The sequence below is a fragment of the Delphinus delphis genome, chromosome 15 (genome assembly GCF_949987515.2).
Source record: "Delphinus delphis chromosome 15, mDelDel1.2, whole genome shotgun sequence".
In the NCBI taxonomy this organism is placed as follows: Eukaryota; Metazoa; Chordata; class Mammalia; order Artiodactyla; family Delphinidae; genus Delphinus; species Delphinus delphis.
In genome coordinates this window covers 42,203,167-42,225,423 of record NC_082697.1, presented here as the reverse complement: position 1 = coordinate 42,225,423, position 22,257 = coordinate 42,203,167, and the positions used below count along the sequence as shown (strand labels likewise).

The 22,257-nt window shown below is 39.5% G+C and overlaps 1 protein-coding gene across 1 annotated transcript in view; it reads right to left on the bottom strand.

Annotated features, from left to right (window-relative positions):
• MACROD2 (mono-ADP ribosylhydrolase 2) overlaps positions 1-22,257 on the bottom strand; it is a 1,989,932-nt gene that overhangs the window by 101,631 nt on the left and 1,866,044 nt on the right. Inside the window, exons 11-12 of the mRNA XM_060031258.1 lie at positions 21,912-21,974; positions 17,085-17,153 (exon numbers count right to left, since the gene is read on the bottom strand). Of these exons, the coding sequence (XP_059887241.1) occupies positions 17,085-17,153; positions 21,912-21,974 (132 nt within the window). The remainder of the gene's footprint in view (positions 1-17,084; positions 17,154-21,911; positions 21,975-22,257) is intronic.

Sequence of the window (22,257 nt, the reverse complement as noted above, 5' to 3'; positions counted from 1 at the left end):
GAGAAGAAGGTAAAGTCTGGGATGCTCCCTAGTGCATGACTGTTGAGTTTCTAGAAGAACTGGTGGAGAGGCTATTGCCTCTCGAATGACCCAGTTCTTGAGGCTCATGAAATGTTTTCCTCACTCTCTGACTTTCTGACCGACAACGTAAGAGTCTGACTCACATTCTGGACATTGCAAGTTCATTTTCTAATTTTGATATGTATATACTTTGAACATTTCAAAAGTGCTTTATTAAGAAGTATGGCACTCTTTTAGATTTATTTTTAAAAACATTCACCTTTCTAGTCATTTCCAATGTATAGCATCCTCATGAGCCTTGTATACAGATTGAAAGATACTGGACCAACACCTTATCTTTGATAAAGGAGGCAAGAATATACAGCAGAGAAAAGACAGCCTCTTCAATGGGTGGTGCTGGGAAGGCTGGACAGCTACATGTAAAGGAATGAAATTAGAACACTCCCGAACACAATACACAAAAACGGACTCAGAACGGATTAAAGACCTAAATGTAAGGCCAGATACTATCAAACTCTTAGAGGAAAACATAGGCAGAACACCCTATGACATACATCACAGCAAGATCCTTTTTGACCCACCTCTTAGAGATACGGAAATAAAAACAAAAATAAACAAATGGGACTTAATGAAACTTAAAAGCTTTTGCAAAGCAAAGGAAACCATAAACAACCCTCAGAATGGGAGAAAATATTTGCAAATGAAGCAACTGACAAAGGATTAATCTCCAAGGTTTACAAGCAGCTAATTCAGCTCAATATCAAAAAAACAAACAACCCAATCCAAAAATGGGCAGAAGACCTAAATAGACATTTCTCTAAAGAAGATATACAGATTGCCAACAAACACATGAAAGAATGCTCAATATCATTAATCCTTAGAGAAATGCAAATCAAAACACATGGAAGAATGCTCAACAGCACTAATCCTTAGAGAAATGCAAATCAAAACTACAATGAGATATCATCTCACACCGGTCAGAATGGCCATCATCAAAAAATCTAGAAACAATAAATGCTGGAGAGGGTGTGGACAAAAGGGAACCCTCTTGCACTGTTGGTGGGAATGTAAATTGATACAGCCACTATGGAGAACAGTATGGAGGTCCCTTAAAAAATTACAAATAGAACTACCATACGATCCAGCAATCCCACTACCGGGTATATACCCTGAGAAAACCATAATTCAAAAAGAGTCATGTACCAAAATGTTCATTGCAGCTCTATTTACAATAGCCAGGACATGGAAGCAACCTAAGTGTCCATCACCAGATGAATGGATAAAGAAGATGTGGCACATATATACGATGGAATATTACTCAGTCATAAAAAGAAACAAAATTGAGTTATTTGTAGTGAGGTGGATGGACATAGAGTCTGTCATACAGAGTGAAGTAAGTCAGAAAGAGAAAAACAAATACCATATGCTAACACATATATATGGAAGCTAAAAAAATAAAAGAAAAAAAAAGGTCATGAAGAACCTAGGGGCAAGACAGGAATAAAGACACAGACCTACTAGAGGATGGACTTGAGGATACAGGGATGGGGAAGGGTAAGCTGGGACAAACTGAGAGAGTGGCATGGACATATATACACTACCAAACGTAAAATAGATAGCTAGTGGGAAGCAGCCGCATAGCACAGGGGGATCAGCTGGGTGCTTTGTGACCACCTAGAGGGGTGGGATAGGGAGGGTGGGAGGGAGGGAGATGCAAGAGGGAAGAGATATGGGTACATATGTATATGTGTAACTGATTCACTTTGTTATAAAGCAGAAACTAACACACCGTTGTAAAGCAAATTATACTCCAATAAAGATGTTTAATAAAAAAAAAAAGAAAGAAAGATACTGGACCAAGAAACTTAGAGAAAGTTAAAGAGGGGAACAGCCTGGTCTTGAAGAACAAAACAAGTTCAGTAAATTTCATTTTTATAACTGACCCTGGTGGGGAGAAAAATCAGGCAACATCTGGTATTACAGGAAATGGGGTGTATAGAGGCATTTGTATGATGAAGGCAATGTTTTGCCTCATAAACTGAGAAAAATGTGTTAAAACAAAATACTGTAAGATGTTTTATGAGAACCTTGGGAAATATACTATGGATTAATGTAAAAATGGTATTTTCTATTTCCAGGAAGATTTTATCTTAATCTACTACTGTAATATTTTAGACTAGGTTTAAGTATGAGTTCTAGAAATCATTGTAATAGATTTTTCTCATGCAATGACTGACTATATTAGTCTGCTAGGGCTGCCATAACAAAATACCATAGACTAAATGACTTCAACAACAGAAATTTATTTTCTCAAAGCTCTGGAGGTGAGCAGTCCAGGATTAAGGTATTGTCTGATTCGGTTTCTGGTGGGACCCTCCTCCTGGCTTGCAGAAAGAAGCCTTCTTGCTGTGTCCTCACATGGCCTTTTCTCAGTGTGTATGCAGAGAGACAGAGCTTGAGATCTTTCTCTCTTCCTTTTCTTAATAAGGCTGCTAATCCCATCATGAAGGGACCCACCCTCATGACCTAATATAACCCCAATTACCTCCCAAAGAGCCCATCTCCAAATACCATCACATCAGCTAGCAGCATTAACATAAGAAATTTGTTTGTGTTTGAGGGGACACAAACATTCTGTCCTTAACACTGACATATGCCTTTCTGCTGTCTGGATGATTTATTTGACTTCTGAATGTGAGCTATTCAAGTTGGTACCCTTGTTGCCCATCAGAACAAAGTCTCAAAATGGATTTGGAAATGGAATCTTCCCTAAATGTAAGGTTCCCTTTCCCTATCCCAATTCTCTGGGGTTAACTGACATTGATTCTTAAACCATATCAAGTAGTCAGTGTTTGGATAGGATGGATAAAGTAGTGATAAGTGTTTTGAATATCACCCCAGATTCCCTTAACAATTTCTTCATGACCACTGAAAGGATTTTCAAAGGAAGAAATGAGCAAAGATGACATAACATGACAGCAAAGATATTTTTAGATATTTATTTTTTAATCTCACCTCCATTTTTTTTTCTTCCTGAAAAACTAGCAAAATACTTGTGACAACAGCACTCAAACCTAGTTTCCCAGGAGGTGATAGTCCATGCTCAGGAGGAAGGTATTTTTCTCTTTTATTTTTTTTCCTTCCAGAAATCATATTATGTGATCTGATAAGAAGAAAGAATCTTTGCAGTCAGAATTGTACTTAAAAATTCAGGGCGATGCACCCCAATGTTCACTGCAGCATTATTTACAATAGCCAGGACGTGGAAGCAACCTAAGTGTCCCTCAACAGAGGGATGGATAAAGATGTGGTACATATATACAATGGAATACTACTCAGCCATAAAAAGAACAAAATAATGCCATTTGCAGCAACATGGATGGACCTAGAGATTGCAATACTGAATGAAGTAAGTCAGACAGAAAAAGACAAATACCGTACGACATCACTTACATTTGGAATCTAAAAAGAGGGTATAAATGAACTTATCTACAAAACAGAAATAGAGTTACAGATGTAGAAAACAAACTTATGGTTACCAGGGTGTAATGGGGGGAGGGATAAACTGGAAGACTGGGATTGACATAAACACAGTACTATATAAAAAATAGATAACTAATAAAGCCATACTGTATAGCACAGGGAACTCTACTCAATACTCTGTAATGGCCTATGTGGGAAAAGGATCTAAAAAAGAATGGATATATGTATATGTATAACAGATTCACTTTGCTGTACACCTGAAACTAACACAACATTGTACATCAACTATACTTCAATAAAAAAATTTCAGGGCATATGGTCACCATATGAAGCATAGTGAGTTCCTGGTTTCTTTATACTTGATGAAAAAGGCAGACTGTTGGGTAGGAAGCATGGTTCAGAGAGGAGAACAGTTAAGTAGGAGGAGGAGAAAGGATGAGTGGAGATGGAAGAACTGATGATCGTAAACTCAGGAGACACTCTTTCTGGGAGTGAAGTGGGAGCAGAGTCTGATGTGCTCTGTTAGCTCAACCTTGGGGGAAGCAGAGGGGAAGAGTTTGGGAGGGGCTTTGACCTTGGACAAAGAAGGTTGTCAGGAAGAGGAGGGCGTATGTGTGGAAGGGTAACCTGAGCTCCTCCTGCTGATCCTGGCAAACGTGTGTTAGGTAATGAATACGTAGCTGCCGATCCAAGTTCTCTGGATGAGTCTACACCAGGACTTCCAGTTGGAAGGAAGCTCTGACAAGCAGAAAGCAGAAAACTGTACGATGAGAAAAGATGGTTCTTATTTTCCTAAAACTGAAAAGAAAGATTCAGAGAAGTTCAGTGCCTGTGCTTGGAGTAGTCTCAAGGTCTTAACGGTCAACAGAAATGTTTGTCTCATTACATGGTTAGGATAGAGTTATTGAGTGAATATTTAGTAATGACTCTGCTTCAGAACGTGGTTGGCACAGACAGCATTTACGGATGGTTGAGGTAAACTGTAACAGTTTAATAGCTTTTGAAAAACATGTCTTTTGAATGACTTAGATCTTTATGAGTCTCCCAGTATCACAAAAACATCATAACTCAAAGATCAAGCTGGGAGAAATCTTGTCTTGCAGATTCATGTTGGGTCTAAAACAGTGTCTAAAACCCCGACCTTCCAGTTTATCCCTCCCCCCTTACACCCTGGTAACCATAAGTTTGTTTTCTACATCTGTAACTCTATTTCTGTTTTGTAGATGAGTTCATTTATACCCTTTTTTTTAAGATTCCAAATGTAAGTGTGTGTGTTGTTTTGTGTATGCACACGTGTATATGTGAGGGTTACTGTCCTTTTGGCCTGAGAGAGAAGGTTAATTTCTAAATGAAATAGAAAACTTTCCATTAAATGCTATCAATGTTTGTTAGGAAACCTTGTCTTTGTACTTGATTAAAAAAATGTTTGTCTTTGCCACTAGCTAGCCAATCATTCTTTACTTTTTGTTAAGGAATGCAGCAGTTCTGAAACACTCTCTGTCTCTCACAATAAATATACCCACCCTGGGAACAGTGGTGGAAAGAACAGATGACAACAAACGTCATTAAGAATGAGGCAGGATACACATTTTTGGTCATGGAAACCTAGTGTCAAAAACTGAGAGGCGGGCTTCCCTGGTGGTGCAGTGGTTGGGAGTCCGCCTGCCGATGTGGGGGTCGTGGGTTCGTGCCCCGGTCTGGGAGGATCCCACGTGCTGCGGAGCGGCTGGGCCCGTGGGCCGTGGCCGCTGGGCCTGTGCGTCCGGAGCCTGTGCTCCGCGGCGAGGGAGGCCGCGGCAGTGAGAGGCCCGCGTACCGCAAAAAAAAAAAAAAAAAAAAAACAACTGAGAGGCTACATCATTTTCTGAAACTTGGGAGAATATTCCCTCAAAAACACTGTGCCACAATGGATTTAAGAAACTCAGTCTCCATTTTTTAAAAGTTAGTTTACTATTGCTTATTTTTATTATAACAGTGATTATGATTTATCGAAAACAAAACTTTAAACTATATTTTTAAGTTCTTCTGGATAGGATGTGAGATTGTTTCCCAAACTATAATTTGTTGGATTAAAAATGTTTTATATATGGAAAAAATGACAAACAAATCAATTTTTTTAAATAAGATTTGGTCAATTAAAATCGGAAATGCCACATGCTTCAATCTCCCCTGAACTTCTCAATGCATGTCAGCATGTTGAAGGCTCTGAAAAGTCCTGCGATGTGGAAACTACCTGTCTAAACCTGTTACTTTCTGAAATGTTTTGGCTGCTGAATTCTTTTATCATTCATTTACACTTATTAACATCCTAATGGATGCTATACAACTTTAAACATGGGAATATCTGAGCAAGAGCCCCACCATGTTATGGATCTGAAGTGAATTCTTTTACATTGCCTTTCTCCAGTGTCTCTGCCCAGTCCAAATATGACCTTGTGCCATCCTACATGAACCACTGTCATGGTCTGTTTTTCAGAGAAGTCAGATCTTAAGCAGTGGCAAAAGTACATATCTTCAAAATTAATACTGGAAATCCTTTAAAATGCCTTTAGAGTATTCAGCTCTTAACTCAAATTTTTTTTTTTTTTTTTTTTGTGGTACGCGGGCCTCTCACTGTTGTGGCCTCTCCCATTGCGGAGCACGGATTCCGGACGCGCAAGCTCAGCGGCCATGGCTCACGGGCCCAGCCGCTCCGTGGCATGTGGGATCTTCCTGGACCAGGGCACGAACCTGTGTCCCCTGCACAGGCAGGCAGACTCTCAACCACTGCGCCACCAGGGAAGCCCTTAACTCAAATATTAATGTATATTTGATTTCAATGCACATTAAAGTCTGAGAATCACTGGGTTAATCTGAAAGTCATTTCATAGGAAATTAGGCTGGTTTAATCAAAATTACAATAAAGTACCACCTCACACCAGTCAGAACAGCCATCATTAGAAAGTCTACAACCACAAATGCTGGAGAGGGTGTGGAGAAAACGGAACCCTCTTACACTGTTGGTGGGAATGTAAGCTGGTGCAGCCACTATGGAAAACAGTTTGGCAGTTCCTCAAAAAACTAAAACTAAACACTCAAATCCAGCAATCCCACTCCTGACATATATCCAGACAAAACTGTAATTTAAAAAGATACATGCACCCCTACGTTCATAGCAGCACTATTCACAATAACTAAGACATGGAAACAACCTAAATGTCCATCAACAGATGAATAGATAAAGAAGATGTGGTGTGTATATATATATATATATATACACACAATGAAATACTACTCAGCCATAATAATGAAATAATGCCATTTATAGCAACATGGGTAGACCTAGAGATTATCATATTAAGTGAAGTAAGTCAGACAGAGAAAGACAAATACCATATGATATCATTTAATATGTGGAATCTAAAATATGACACAAATGAACTTAGCTACAAAACAGAAACAGACTCAGACACAGAGAACAGACTTGCGGTTGCCAAGAGGGAGGGGACTTGGGGGAGGGATGGACTGGGAGTTTGGGGTTAGCAGATGCAAACTAGTATATAGAGAACGGATACACAACAAGGTCCTACTATATAGCACAGGGAACTATATTCAATATCCTGTGATAAAGCATAATAGAAAAGAATATAAAAAGGAATGTATGTATATGTATAACTGAATCACTTTGCTGTACAGAAGAAATTAATACAACATTGTAAATCAACTATACTTAAATAAAAAATAAAAATCAAAGAAAATTAGACTGCTCTTAGCAGATGCTCTGGATTTATCCAGATTGGCTAGGAATACACCTTTTATGGGACTATCTTAAAGAGTTATTCCAAACCTTATTTTTTATACTAATTAACAAGATAGAAAAAAATTATACTCTAAGAATAGTACATTTTTAGGAGTCAAAGTTCAACAAACATTCTTGAATATGTGTGAGTGATATTATGATGTTGATTTGTAGACTGAAAAGACTTCGTGTATTTTTGGTGGGGTGAGTACCCATCTTGTTATCCCTGGTCCCAGTGTGATTGCTTGCCCTGGTATAATTAGTAATAGCACCCTCATCACTCTCAAAAGTGCGCTTGCTTTAAAGATGTATGATTACTCTTATTAGGCCACGCTGACAAAAGCATCCTAAAATATGGATATATGGACCTTCCATTCTAGGTCTTTTCTATAAGAGAATAAAATGCAAAGCAGGTAGAAGGAGCTATAGAAGGAACAAAAGGAAAGTCTATGTATGGTATTCAAGCCAGGCTACCCAGCTATCAAATCCTTGGTGAATGGGGGCCAGACAGAGAGTTCTGAAGTTCTCCTGCTTGTCTGTATAGTTTACTCCAGTTGTTTTCACTGTTCAACTGGTCTCTGCCAGTATGATGGACCAGAGCATGATGTACCTTGATGGGCAGCCACTGGGCCACAGCTGTTGCTAAATATTTTGAATATCACCTGTGATCGAGCTTCTTTAACTTTATACATGTCAATAGATTTGGTGATGATTCAATGAGACACAGGAGTCCTGTTTGGAGTAGTTAAAATTCTAAAGCCAACACATATATTTAACAACAATAATTGTAAAAAAATAATGTTGTCACAACACCTGCTGAAAGTCTACTACGTTTGAGCAGCTGTTACAAGCACTTTCACTTTTCACGACCTGTGATATAAATATTATTATTATCCCCACTTTACAAAGGAGAAAACCGAGGCACAACCTAAAAACGTCGGCCACACAGTGGTGATGTGAATGCAGAATAAATTGAGGCTCATAAAGGCGACATGACTTGCCCCAAAGAACCTAAAAACTAGGCCAGTGAATCTGAAAATAGATTACAGGACTCCTTGCCTTCATTCAGACCCATTAGGACCAACAGTTAGACCCTACTGTGTGTTGGACAAGGGTTACTATGCCACTCAGTTGATTTCCATAACCTAGTCTGGGATGATTTTCTTTCCAAGCCTTTCCACCAGATCTTTAGAAATATACCCAAGAGATCATATAACTGAATTGATTGCTACAAATATGTAATTACAGTCACACTTAATTTGTAAGGAAAAAAATATATATGTGAAAATGTGATTGGACAGCAACTGCTACTTGCCTTCCAATTGCTATATATATGTTAAACTATATGTATATTAAAATATATGTATTTTTAAATTTTTATTTATTTTTTTGCTGTACGTGGGCCTCTCACTGTTGTGGCCTCTCCCGTTGCGGAGCACAGGCTCCGGACGCGCAGGCTCAGCGGCCATGGCTCACGGGCCCAGCCGCTCTGCGGCATGTGGGATCTTCCCGGACCGGGGCACGAACCCGTGTCCCCTGCATCGGCAGGCGGACTCTCAACCACTGCGCCACCAGGGAAGCCCAAAATATAGGTATATTTTAAACTATACTAAATGGGAGATAAATATAATTTTAATACTAAAAAGTAGATAAATGATTTTTGTCTACTTCCACCTATTTAATCCGATTTTAAACATATTTAATCAAAGTATTTGAAAAGCTTATCCAAAAAGCCTTACCATAAATTAAGCATAAATAACTAGCCTCAGCCACTGGAAATAATCTATATACATTTATCATTTAGAAGTAGTTTTTTTCTCTTATAGTGTAAGAATATCCAAATCTGAAAGTGAACAAACAGGGAAGTCTCTGGCTCAAATTTACATTTGTGTTTTTACAGCATAACATTTTGGGGAAAATTCACTTCTGAAATAGAATTCTGAAAGCGGAACTTCATCTAATATGAGCCTTAAAAATAGTAATAAATATTTTGGGACAGTGGCCACGACATTAGGAGAATTATAAGTGGCCCATTATTTATGATGGGTTCTATATCCAATACTGAGGACTTACTATGCACAAGTCACTGTGTTGGTCTTGAAACATGAAAATGAATGAGATTTGGTATCTGATTTCAAGATATTTACATTCTAGTGAGTTGGATATGTCATGTATAAAATATTGATACAAGGCACATGATATTTTTTGAACAAATTTATAAGAAACAGTAGAAAGGACAGTTCACTATTGTATGGGATGAAATGTAATAAGGAGGGGAGAAATCAAGAAAGATGAAAATGTGCATGCCCCCACCAACCACCCCACATTATCTAGTATAATTCCTGTACTTGAAATGTTGGTTCAGTTAATTTGATAGAAGGAGGGGAGGGAGAAAGGGAGGGAGGGGAGGAGGAAGAGAAGAAGGGAAAAATGAAGTAAAAGACTGATGTAAAGGTAAGATATTGGAAGTGAATCTTGAATAAACAGATGTGGCAGAATGATGGCCGAACACTGTAGGCCAGTGGTATTTGGGAGATGACAAACATGTGAGTTGGGCTACAGAGTAGGGTACATGTGGGGTATGAGGAAGTATGGAACCAGACCATACAGAAAGGGGTTTGGGCTTTATATCTGGTGGGTTATATAGTTGGAGGTTTCTGTGTAGTCATTTCTTTGTAAGACTTCCACTATGGGTTAGAGTCAAGGCTATAATGTGGACCAAGTAGGCTGGTCTCTTCTGTTGCCTCAGTCTTACTGCCCTGCTGGCTTCTCTTGGGTCTCAGCTTTCCCATGCTGCCCTCTCACTGTATCCTAGCCCCCTCAGGCAAGGAATATCCCTTGCTCCAGAAGCATGATTTGGTGGGATGGAAAGAGCATGGTTGGGAGCAGTATGATGGGAAGAGCATGACGGGGAGCAGTATGGTAGGATGGAAAAAGCATGGTTCAGGCAGACTTTGTTTCCAAATTCTGGTTCTACCTTTTGGATAACTGGACAAGTTTCTCAAACTTTCTGAGCCTCAATTACCTGCAAAATTGGGATAATAATACTGACCTTTTAAAAGTAATGAGATATTATTACTTTATACTCATTGAACTGGCAAAAATTAGAAATAACAAAAATAATGATTGCTGATGGAAATACGAATTGTTATAGTCTTTTGGGAAAGCAGTTTGGCAGTATCTGTTAAAAACACATACTCCTCAAAGAACTCACACTTTTGGACTCTTTCCCATGCAAAAAAAAGCACTGCTTGTAAAGATATATGAGAAAAAGACATCTATTGCAGCATTGTTTGTATGGCAATAAAGTGGGAAGAAAGTGCTTGCTCATCACAGTATAATGGTTGAATAAATTATAGTGCATCCAAGCTATGGAATATCACTTGAGCTTTAAAATGGATAAATTAGATCTACACAAATGACTTGGAGGGATTTCCACAAAGTTTTTCTGTCTGTTAACAACAAGTGCATAGAATATGATACAGTTTTTATAAAATAAACACATACATTTAACAATGGCTAAAAATTTTGTGCCTCTTACTGTGTATCAGATACTCCTTGACATGTTTAAGGGGATTGACTTGTTTTAATGTTCAGTAACCTGTGACGGAGGTGTTATTATCATCCCCATTTCACATATGAGGAAACTGAGGCACACAGAGACTAAGTAACTTGCCCAAGGTCACACAGGTCAGAGGAGAGCTGGAATCTGAACTCCGGAAGTTGAAATCAGAGACTAGATTCTTAATCAGCGTGCTTTACTCTCTGAATAACTGCAAGGTGGGAAGTAAACAAACAAGATAAAAGGGAAATTACATTAAAGTCATGCATCATATGATGGATTTATATACAATTTTATGTGGGTGTGTATATTCAGAAAGTGATGCATGAAGGAATGGTCCCCAAAATGCGATGGTAGTTATCTCAGGGAGCTGTGATTGCACATGTGCTTTTATTCTATTCCTTATATGCCCTTTAATTATTTGAATTTCCTACAATGAACATATATTATTTAAAGAATCAAAAAAGGGAATAAACTCTATTCATTGTAGAAAAAAAAGATTTGTATGCATTTTTAAATTTATTTGGGTTTTCTTACAGGAATGATCATGAACATCTACAAAGATAAAAGCATGTTCCTGGCCAGTATAGAATTTAAAACTGAAACCAAAGAAACGACTCAAAATGGAAATTGGGTAAGTAAATTATGGTCTTTTGCTTATTGGAATATACAATTAAATAACATTAGACTATCAAAAGACATGGAAAAAATTTTGCAATCTATTGCTATATTTAAAAGACAATTTCAAACTAGTATACATTGCAGAATACCCTAAAAATACTTCATATATATATGTGTGGTAGCTTAGAAAATGTCTGGAAGTTTATATACCAGCATACTACATATGTTTATTTCTGGGGATTGAGAGTATGAGTGATATTTTTCATTTCTTCTTTTGCTTATTTTTTCATTTAATAAACACACATTACTTTTAAAATAATAAATGTAAGCAATAAAAAATATCTTAATATTTTCCCTAGTAAATCAATGAAAAATCAAGATCTCATCCTGAGGAACTGATCCTAGATACACACCCAGATTTATCTAAAATGTATATACTGCATTTCTCTATTATTTATAATAGAGAGAAAAACTGTAAATAACTACATCTAACATTAGGACACTGGTTATGTAAATTGTGGGACAACCATATGGTGAAATATTATGCCTCCAATAAAAAACATGCCTTTGAGAAATTTTTAAAGACATGGGAAAATATTCATGGTATATTGCTAACTGAAAAAACAGGACTTTTTGGGTTTTTTTTTTACAGTTTAAACCTTAAAGGGAAAATCATTATATGCTTTTACATTTTATACTTTTCTGCATTTAAAAATACTTTACAATAAATATGCATTATCTTACAAGTAGAAAAATAAATGTTATTTTAAAATAGAATAAAATACTATCATTTTTGAGGATTATGTAAGGTCATGCAAGTATTAGCCATGGGAATCAACACTGATAAAACAGTTCCCCTCTCCCCACCCACCGCGGACACCTTTCTCTTTCTCCTTCCTGACTCTCAGGTTACCTTTTTGTGAAATGAAAAATAGATTGTACAGAAATGTAAAGCACTGAGTAGAGCACACACTCCATGTATCTTGGTTCTTTCCCCTTCACTGAACTACCAGAGGGCAGCGGCTCTCATTCCACCTTTCAGACTCTTACCATCCAAGAGTGATAGCCCTGGGTGTCACGGTGTATCCAGACACTGCATCAGTGCAGATCTAGGACAGGGGAGAGCTCTGTCCCACGGTGGTGGGTAGCGGGGAGGATGCTTTGTAGGGTGATAATGGATTTCTAGAATAGGGAAAGGACTAAAAAGAATCCTATTAGGGAAGCCTGAGGGGAATTTCATAGGTGGCCCAATGTTTTGTTTCTCTCCAACGATTTAGACAAGGAATAGAACAGAAACTTCTGGAGTCGACACCACTGGCCCAGGCCTACAGCTACCCGTGGCTGGGAGCATTTATGCTCATCTCTTGCACATTCCTGAATCCGATTCCTCATATATAACCCCATCCTTTCTTTGCTGTCCTCTTTGGCAAGGCTGACTCTTGCTGGAACTTTCCCCCTATCCTACAGAAATTTTGACCTGTAGAAGGCCTGAAACTAGATGAAGGGTTAATGTGTCCTTTGCCAAGTGACATCCCACTTCGTAAACAGCAGACAGCAATGCCATGACTTACGCCGAGCTCCAAAGGAATACTAGCTCAAGTGTGCATGCACCTGAGCATTAGTTGATTTTGTTAATATTCATGAGCATATGATTTGGTCTAGTTGCCCTTTAAATTCAAATTAGGCACTGATTAAATAATAAGACAGCAGAATCAGGATGTGTTTAAACAGCACTTCCCCCCTCCCCGCCCCCCCAGTAAGGTGCCTTCGTCTTGGGTGTGAGTGAGGATGAGCTATTAAGAGTGTTGAGATAACAGAACAGAGAGTTTTCCTTGAATTAAGCAGACTGACTATATCTTAAATAATGATGATGATGATAATTAAAAATAATAATAACTCTGCAGCAGTTTCAACCAGAATACTTGATATTCCTAATACAAATTTTACTCCTGGGTTTATAGCCTCTCCATCTGATTGCCTCTATATTTGTTAACTTAAATAGCCTTCACATTTGTACTCCTGGGTTTGTTTTTAAGGATTTAAAGTGTAAACTACCATTAAATCAATAATTGGAATATTTTTACCAGTAGAGAAAGAAATCTCTCAATAGATTAGTGTATGCCCTATTTTATAAAGGACCTCAGAGCCCCTATCAACCAACAGATACTTTCTCAGGTTTCTTTACCTTGGAGTTCCTTTCTGTTCAGTCCTGGCTGCTGCACCCCTGGCATGCACCCCTTGTGTGGATGAATTATTCATCGGCATTCCTCCTTCTCACATCTCCTCCACCCAACTCAACTCCTGCCCACCCGAAGGCTGTGATGAGTCATTGGGAACAGGTGTCCTCCGTCTGGAGCTCACAATCTAGCTCTTGATCCATAAGCCAATCAGCTGTACCTCCTTCTGTTAGCAGCTTGCACTGTTAGCTGTTATGTGGGGTAAATGGGCAATAAACATCCATTCTTGGTACCCAGTGGGGAATATGTCTAGAACATTTGAACAAAATCGCTGGCCTAAGGAGACACCCCCAAAGACACTTCCTCTTGAAATTCTTCAACTTTCACATATCTGTTTTAATTTTTTAAAAATCTTATCTCCCAAACCAAGTGACATTAGCCAGCTCATTTTTTCTTTTGTTTTCAGTCCTTGTAGCCTAGAAGACACCAGTTTCCTGTGGGAGCCAAAATTATAACAAATATAAAGCCAGCCAACCAACAAGCAAAGCTGAAAATAAATAATGAGGCTCAAAATCTTTGGGAATTATATTGGAAAGAATACTAAAAAAAGGCCAGTCCATAATATTCGTGATTCCAAGACTTAAGAAGAAGATGCTGGGTCAGGAGCAAAGCCTGGAAACAAAGACAAGAGAGCAAGGGCCCTTTGAAGAATTTTGGTCAGCAAAAATATTCTGCACTTAAACTGGAGAGTGTAATAAGCATTTTTATAAGCAGCCTTATAGCTGCAGAGCTCATAAATAGCCCAGATGTCACCAAGGAGATATAGTTCTGCATGAAACTTATAATGGTGAATGCTTGAAATGAATTCTCAACATATACGAATGCCTTTTAACCTCGTCATGACCTCAATCTCGGAGGCTCTCAATGGCAAATTCATTTATTTTTCATTCTAAGCTATGTATCTATCAATCAAGCTATGTATCTATCTCCACACTTGCAGTTCTGTAAGCAACAGATGCTTGGCCTAAACGTTGTAGTGATAATCCGTTAAAATAGTGGTCTTCTGCACATGCTATTTCAGAAGGAAAAGGCAAAAATCATAACCTGTATATCCTATTTTTAATGGAAACTGGATCACTTGTTAATGTGGTTTTCAAAATGCTTTTCCTTAGATCCAGAGGTTAATGGATATTAATAATTTATTTTGGTAAAAACTTCACATTTAGTCTTATTAGGAAATTGCATTTGTGATATGTGACAGAACTCGTTGGAGTTACAACCATTAAAAGTTTCATGTAAAAAAACAAAACATCTAAAAGTGTTCCGAGAAATTGATCCTGGCGGGAGCAATTAATGGTGTGAGATCCTAAAAGCATGAAGAAACACCACAAACAGTGTGTTTCTCTAAGGGTGTGATATCTCCAAACCAAACAACTCTACAGGAAAAATCTCAGTTTGAAGCACTTAAATTAGATTATTTCTTCTGTTTCCTAAACTCTGCCATTCCACTTCAGGACACTGAAAAATTTGTATCACAGTCTAAATGATTGTGATGTCCGAATTTATTTGCTTAGGATAAACACCACTCTTTGCCTTTTCACTCAGGTTTATTTCTCTCTCTAAGATGACCTAGAGTTAATTATGAGAACCTAAGTGATCTAACATGGTTTACATTTTTAGATATTCCAAAGAATTTTAAAACCAGGGATGTCAGAACACATATCTGAGTAGTATGAAGGGAGGTGCCAAGGGATTCAGTAAAAAAGTGACAATGAACTAGAAAAAGACCACCAAAAGCAACAGTATGGTGGATGCTGTGTTGGGCCACCCGCATCCTCCTTCAGGAAGGAAGAGCTCACTCTCCCAGTTGCAGGCATCCCTCATCCCTCTCACGCTTCCAGGATCACCCCAGCAGAAGAGAGTTGCTTCATCCAAGGCCACACCCCTTCCCAAGGCAGCCAATGACAGATGACTTATCAAATGGGAGGTTTTAATAGCCAGACTCTCTCATCCCAACTGGACATCTCAGAATGGTCATGTCATCTTCAGACCATCTGTGGCTTCTGTTGAGAATGCCTCGTAGTTCAGTTTCTCCCTTTACCCAGTTCTGCATTCTTCCCTTTCCTTTCACAGGTGTTGATTCCAAGAGCTCCCCCTAATAAATGTCAGCTCCCTAATCTCCATCACAGTCTGTTTCCTGGGCAGCCCAGTCTGCATAGGTACCAGGTAAACAGTTTGAGCAATGGATGTGTATTATTGTATTCTGTGAGGTAAATACAGTTACTATTCCCATTCTACAGAGGAGAAAAGTGAAGCAAAAAGGAGTTAGTTACTTGTCATTACTTGTTAATTCCTTGTTAAGTACTTGAATTCCTTGTCAAAGATTACATACATTTCCAGTGGTAGAGACAGGATTTAAGCCTCAACCATCTGGTCCCAGAGTTCACAATCTTAGCAACTACCCTCCCTACACAGGACACCTCACTTAGAAAAACTGTTTACAGGCAACATGAAATGAAATGAATGATGCAAACAGTTGACTATTATTTTTAAAACCACTTTGATTTTCTAAACATTGATTCCAGGAGTAGCTAATATCAGTCTTAAGTATGGATATATTTTCATATCACTCCCAACTGAAGAAATGCATTTGGCGTGTTTATCTAAAAGTTCCAAGTGTATCACATGGTTTACCAGATGTCCATTTGTACAAATGTAACAATCTCGTCTACCATTCCAGAAGGGTTTTTAGTAGTTATCAATGACAGATATAAAATAATATTACTTTTTTGTGTGTGTGTGTGTGGACAGTTAATCAGGAGGGAAAGAAAATAAATGATGATTTCATTTTCCTTTAGATAATATATATCTTTAAAACTCTATTATCTGTACATGAATGTCCCCACTATTTCTCCCTCACATTTTCTCCTAGAACCTACATAAATTTTTCTTTTACTTTTTTATTCTTCTAAAGATACTTGGGTCAGCAACATTTTCTCATAGTAACTGTCCATAGAGTGAGGAATGATGTTCTTGCCAAAGATTTATTTTCAAGGATGCCTTTCAAACATTTCTTCTTTCTTATTCTGTCTAGATAATGGAGCTCTCTGGTAGACGGTTCTCAAATGAAGCCATTCCTGACAAGTAGCTGTAAACAGCCTAATTCTGGTGTTTCAAATAAACATCTTTAAACGTAATTTCTCCAATCATTCTATTGTTTCATGAACAGTTACTTTACAGAGGAACAAATGTAAATGGAGATATAAATTCTGAAAACGGTAGGTATGGAATAAAACAGAGGGGGTTGGATATTTGTGTTCGAAATAGAGATGCTTAAAGAGAATTGGATAGATTTGCACACTGCTTCATTTTCCCATACAAATAAAACCCAAACGGTTTTCTAAGAGTTTGTGATTTTTCGATGTAGTAAGTGGCCTCATACCTTCATCTTTACAGACTTCAGCTGCCTCTTCTGAAGAAGGGCTGGGCACGGCGGCAGCGCTGGCACCATCTATAAGGCAGAAAGAGAAACACTGTCTCAGAGCCAAATACTGTCAGGTTGGAGCTTCCCTTCCCACCTCACCTCCTACTCTACCGAAGGAAGCAGGAGCCTGTTTCGTGCTCTAATACACTGAATGGTCTTTGAAGGGGCTTGGGTTTGTAACTCTCTTCTACGATTAATGGAACAAAACCCCTTCAGTTAAGACAGAGCCTGATGAACTACAAACTACCTTTTTGGTGAAGAAGACTGTTTGTTTGGTAGTATTATACTTTGGCATTTTGTTTCTTCCCTACCTCTAGAAGAATGGTACCTTATTTTTCTTAGTAAAAGACTGTGAAAGAAAGTATATCCTTGCAAGTTTCTACAAAGTGCTTTTATGTGTGTGTTTTTAAAGTTTGGTTTTTCTTAGCATAGCACTTCTATTCCATTACGCCAGGCTGTCAAGCTGATGGCTGTCAGAGAAGAGGTCCAGGAGAAGGGGTCATTTGTAGGAAAGCACCAAAAGCCGTTGGGTGACTTCATGTCAGCCAAGCACAGAGTGGCGACTAAGGAACTTGGAGGTCCGTGCCTGGGCCTCACAGCAGCAACTAACCTCGTCAGAGCTGGACTTTCTTCTTAATCTTATCAGCACCCCAGTGACTCCACTAGCATTTGGGCTCCAGGATAATAACTAACTTACTAACACTAAAATAGTATATTTAAGACAGGAAGGGTTATCAAAATCATTTGGAATGGTTAATACTTGACAAATGGAAAAGGAATATATACATTTTTTTCATGCAGTAACAAGGTTATGGAACTAAAGATAACTCATACACGCATGGTGACTAACACATTTAAAGGCTAATCGGATATCTTCTAGTATATCCTTCGTCCATAATGTATATGACTGTTACTTTTAGGTCACACCTCTATCAGAACAGAGAGTAAGATTTTTGGTAGGGAGATAACTGGAGACGAATCACTTTCTTCTGTTAGATGACAAACTCCTATTAACATCAAAAGAACAAACTACAGCCTTTCAACCTTGCCTTGAGGTCACATCATCCCATTTCTCTGCTTCCCTTCACGGCAAAACTCCCTAAAAGAACAGTCCATGTTATTGCTCTGGACTTCCTCATCTCACGGTCTCTCCGTAAAGCACTCCAACTGGCTTCGTCGATCCTCCTTGAAGTATTCTCTTATCAAAGGTGTCAATGACCTCACTTTGCCAAATCCAATGGTCATTTCTCCTTTCTTATCTTCCTGGACTCCTCAGGAGCATTTCAGAGTCTACTCTGTTCTTTCTGAAACACTTTCTTGCTGTGGTTGTTCCTCCTCCCCTGGTGCCACATGTCTAGAGGCCATGGTGTCCCAGGCCTCACTGTTCTCCTTATTTATATGTTCTCTCTAGTGAATCTCACCCAGTCACATGGTTTTAAGTATCATTTCTCTGCCAGTGACTCCCAAGCCTGTATCTCTGGTCCACATCTCTCCCTAGAAATCCAGACTCAGATACCTAACTGGCTTCTTGACGTCCCCTATGGCCGAGAGTCCTCCTGAATTTACCATGGCCAAAACTGAACTATTAACTCTATTAATAAAAACTGCCCTGTGGCCAGTTTTTCACACGTCGGTAAGTGGCACCATCATCCAAGTAGTTACTGCTGCTAAAAACCTAGGATGTAGCCTGGATTCTTCTTTTCCCTACGCCCTAGGTCCAATCCATCAGCACATCTTGTTACTTCTACCTGTGGAACAAAACACATCAGGCCATTTTGTCTCCATTTCCAGAAACCTCCATCACTGCTTTCCTGCTATAGTCTTTCAACTGGTCTCACTTTTGTTCTTTTGACCCATTTTCATTCACAGGCAGAGTGAGCTTGTTAAAACAGATTAGGTCCCTCTACTGCTAACAACCTTCCACTGGCTTCTCCTTGTAGTTCTAACAAAATCAAATCTTCTGCAGTCAGACATAACCTGGCCCTATGATGTCTTCCCAAACCTCACACCATGTTCTCCCTCATCCATCACGCTCCAGCCACTCTGAACTTCCTTCTCAAACCTGTTAAAATCGGCCTGAAATCATTTGCATTATCTGGACCCTCCATCTGAAATGCTCTCCCGCCATTTCATCATTGAGATTTCACTTTAATTACTGCTCCCTCAGGGAGTCCTCCCCGAGTCCAGCCAATGGAAAGTTGCCTTCTCAGGATTCCTTCTACATTACCTCATTTCTCCACAATGCATTTGTCACTATCATACTTTTTTAAAATTGTTTATTTTTGGATCACTGCCACCAGAATATAAGTTTCAAGGAAGCAAAGAAACTGTCTTGATTGTTTGCTGCCCTATTTCAGTGTCCAGAACAGTGCCTGGGTCACAGCAAAGCCCGGATAGGTATTTGTTAAACGGCTGTTTGAGGAACAGGACCTACCACTTTGATTTGATCATGACAGCAGTCAGAACTGCTGGATTATGCTGGTTTGAGATTGTGCTTTTTGCGTGATACGGAAGAGGCCTGCAGAGTCGTGTAGTTAGAATTGAAGCTGGACATTCTATCGAATGAAAGGAAGCTACTTTTATTTTGGAAGAATAACAGCAGGTCAGAAGGACTTTAATGACCAGAACTGCATCTCTGACTTCTCTGATCTTGGATGAGGGACGCAGAGCAGACACAACAATGTATGCTGACACTGGCCAAGAGCATAGACGAATCCTGCCATTGGGCTCTGTGCCGGCCACTTAGAAAAGCAAGCAGAGCCCCTCAGGGGTGCATTTAGGAATCTTCTCTACCATGAGAGGCACCCAGATTGCGGTGATGTTGCTGCCCATCCAAGAGGTGGATAAGAGAGCTTGTATTCTACCACTCTCTCCTCACAGGCAAGATGGTCCTAAATCCATAAAGACACTGCCTGTTCTCAACTGACTAGGGGACAAGAGATGAATAAGTAAAAAGCAGGCAGATGTGTGTGCATGTCTGTATGTGTGTGCCTGTGTATGTGTATACGTGTGTGTGCGTGTGTGAACAGGGGTGGGAGAAATCTATGTCGATAAAGACAGTTTGGGACAGAGCAGTGAATGAACAAAACCTGTAAAACCACAATAGTCAGAGAATGGCCTCAGCTGTCAGCAGCTAGTTGATTAATACCCATCAGCCCCAAACAGTAAAAACAGTGACAGCTTTTCACAGAAGACTCATCTTCCACGGAGCATAACGGTGTGGTGGCCGGGAGCTGGGGGCGATGGTGGTGTGGATGACAACAGTTTTCCGTATTAGAAATTCATTCCATTGCAAGGACTACACTTTAGCAAAGGGAGCCAACTGACCCAGTGGCAGGTACACAAGGTCCTTGCTGCCTTGCTTCAGTGCCTTCTCTGATTGGCCTTCTTCAATTCCATCTTCCAGGTTAATAATAAAAGCTTTCAGTTCTCTAGCAAAAGTTCCAAGGTTAATGCAGGAACTTTTCAGTGAAAAACTTATCACACTACCTGGTTTATTTCTAAGAGTCCAGCATATGGTTTAGGATGCGGCAGGCACATGAGCAGAGCCCACTATTTCAAAGATGCCCCATCCGTTGGGCTCATTAGAACCAGAAGAATGACTTGGAAAACAGAAAGAAGAAGGAAATTTTTATTTTGATGGTTATGTTGATAACTGCAAAATTGTGTGAACCATTCTTTTTTTTTTTTTTTTTCTTTTGTTTCGGTAAGCGGGCCTCTCACTGTTGTGGCCTCTCCTGTTGCGGAGCACAGGCTCCGGACGCCCAGGCTCAGCGGCCATGGCTCACAGGCCTAGCCACTCTGCGGCATGTGGGATCTTCCCGGACCGGGGCACGAACCCGTGTCCCCTGCATCAGCAGGCGGACTCTCAACCACTGCACCACCAGGGAATCCCTGTGAATCATTCTTTTAAAGGAGCGCATGCCTGAGTACAAAAGTGGGGAGGAAGAAAAGATAAACCTAAGGAGATGACAATCTCTTTTGAGTCTTAAGTGCCATTTTATTTTAAAAAGTTCAATTTATAATCTACAGTAGAAGATCTCTAAGCATTCCATTGGCTCATCTGTTCTTCAGTGAACAGAGTTGATGTCAGGAAGGCTTTGGATCTCATTGAGCTCTGGGTGTGGGGTAGTAAGCCTCTGTCACTCCTCACACCATCATCTACAACATACAGAGAAATGACCAGAAGCACGGCTCTTCAAAATTTAATGTAAAGCAGTAAAGGACACTCCATTCATTGTGGAAGGAAATCCTCTGATATATTTCCTGTGAATTTTTTTAAATAATTTTTTTTGTTTGTTTGTTTGCTCCCTGTGGCATGCGGGATCTTAGCTCCCCGACCAGGGATGGAACCCACGCCCCCTGATTGGGAGCACAGAATCCCAACCACCGGACCACCAGGGAAGTCCCCCTGTGAATGTTTTTCATTTCATTTTTTCCTCCAAACGAAATCTGCTGAGTTTGACCTGCCCTCAGTCAGCCCAGCTCTGACATGGTCCTTCCAACCTCTGCCCATCCCGCGTAGAGCATCACTGAGCAAACTGCGATCACACGGGAGAAAAGTGAGGCTGGTGATTGAGACCTGAGAGGGAGGGTACCCTTCCGATTGGTGAGCCTGACACTTGTAGTTAACAGGGTTGGTGGCTTCCTGAGGGAGACCTGAACGAATATTGATATTAACCTGGTGAAACAGTATAAATATTTACAGAAAAGGGCACTGAGTAAAGCCATGTTCACCTCTGGGAATGAGGCCTAGGGGACGCCTCAAAAGAAACCTGAGCTCACCTGCTTCTTGGCCCTGCCCTTCCATTTCTTTGGCACTTGGCTTTTCCTGTGGACCGTTCTCATCTTTCAAGAAAACCGCAGAGGAAAAAAAAAGTATACATCAAGTCAGTTTATGAAATATCTCTTTATGGCTAATATGCACTGAAATTAATTGTAACCAGTGTAGCATGACTCCCCATAAAGCGAGGCAGAGAGATGAATCAGAGGCGTGAAACAGAAAAATTACCTACATAAATAGGTGTATTTATCCTTGTCCCTTCTCACATGATTTGCTTGGTGGAAAGTTGAACTGCAGTAAACAAAATTCACTCAGCAGTTCCAGTAACATCCCTCTCCTTGCACAACA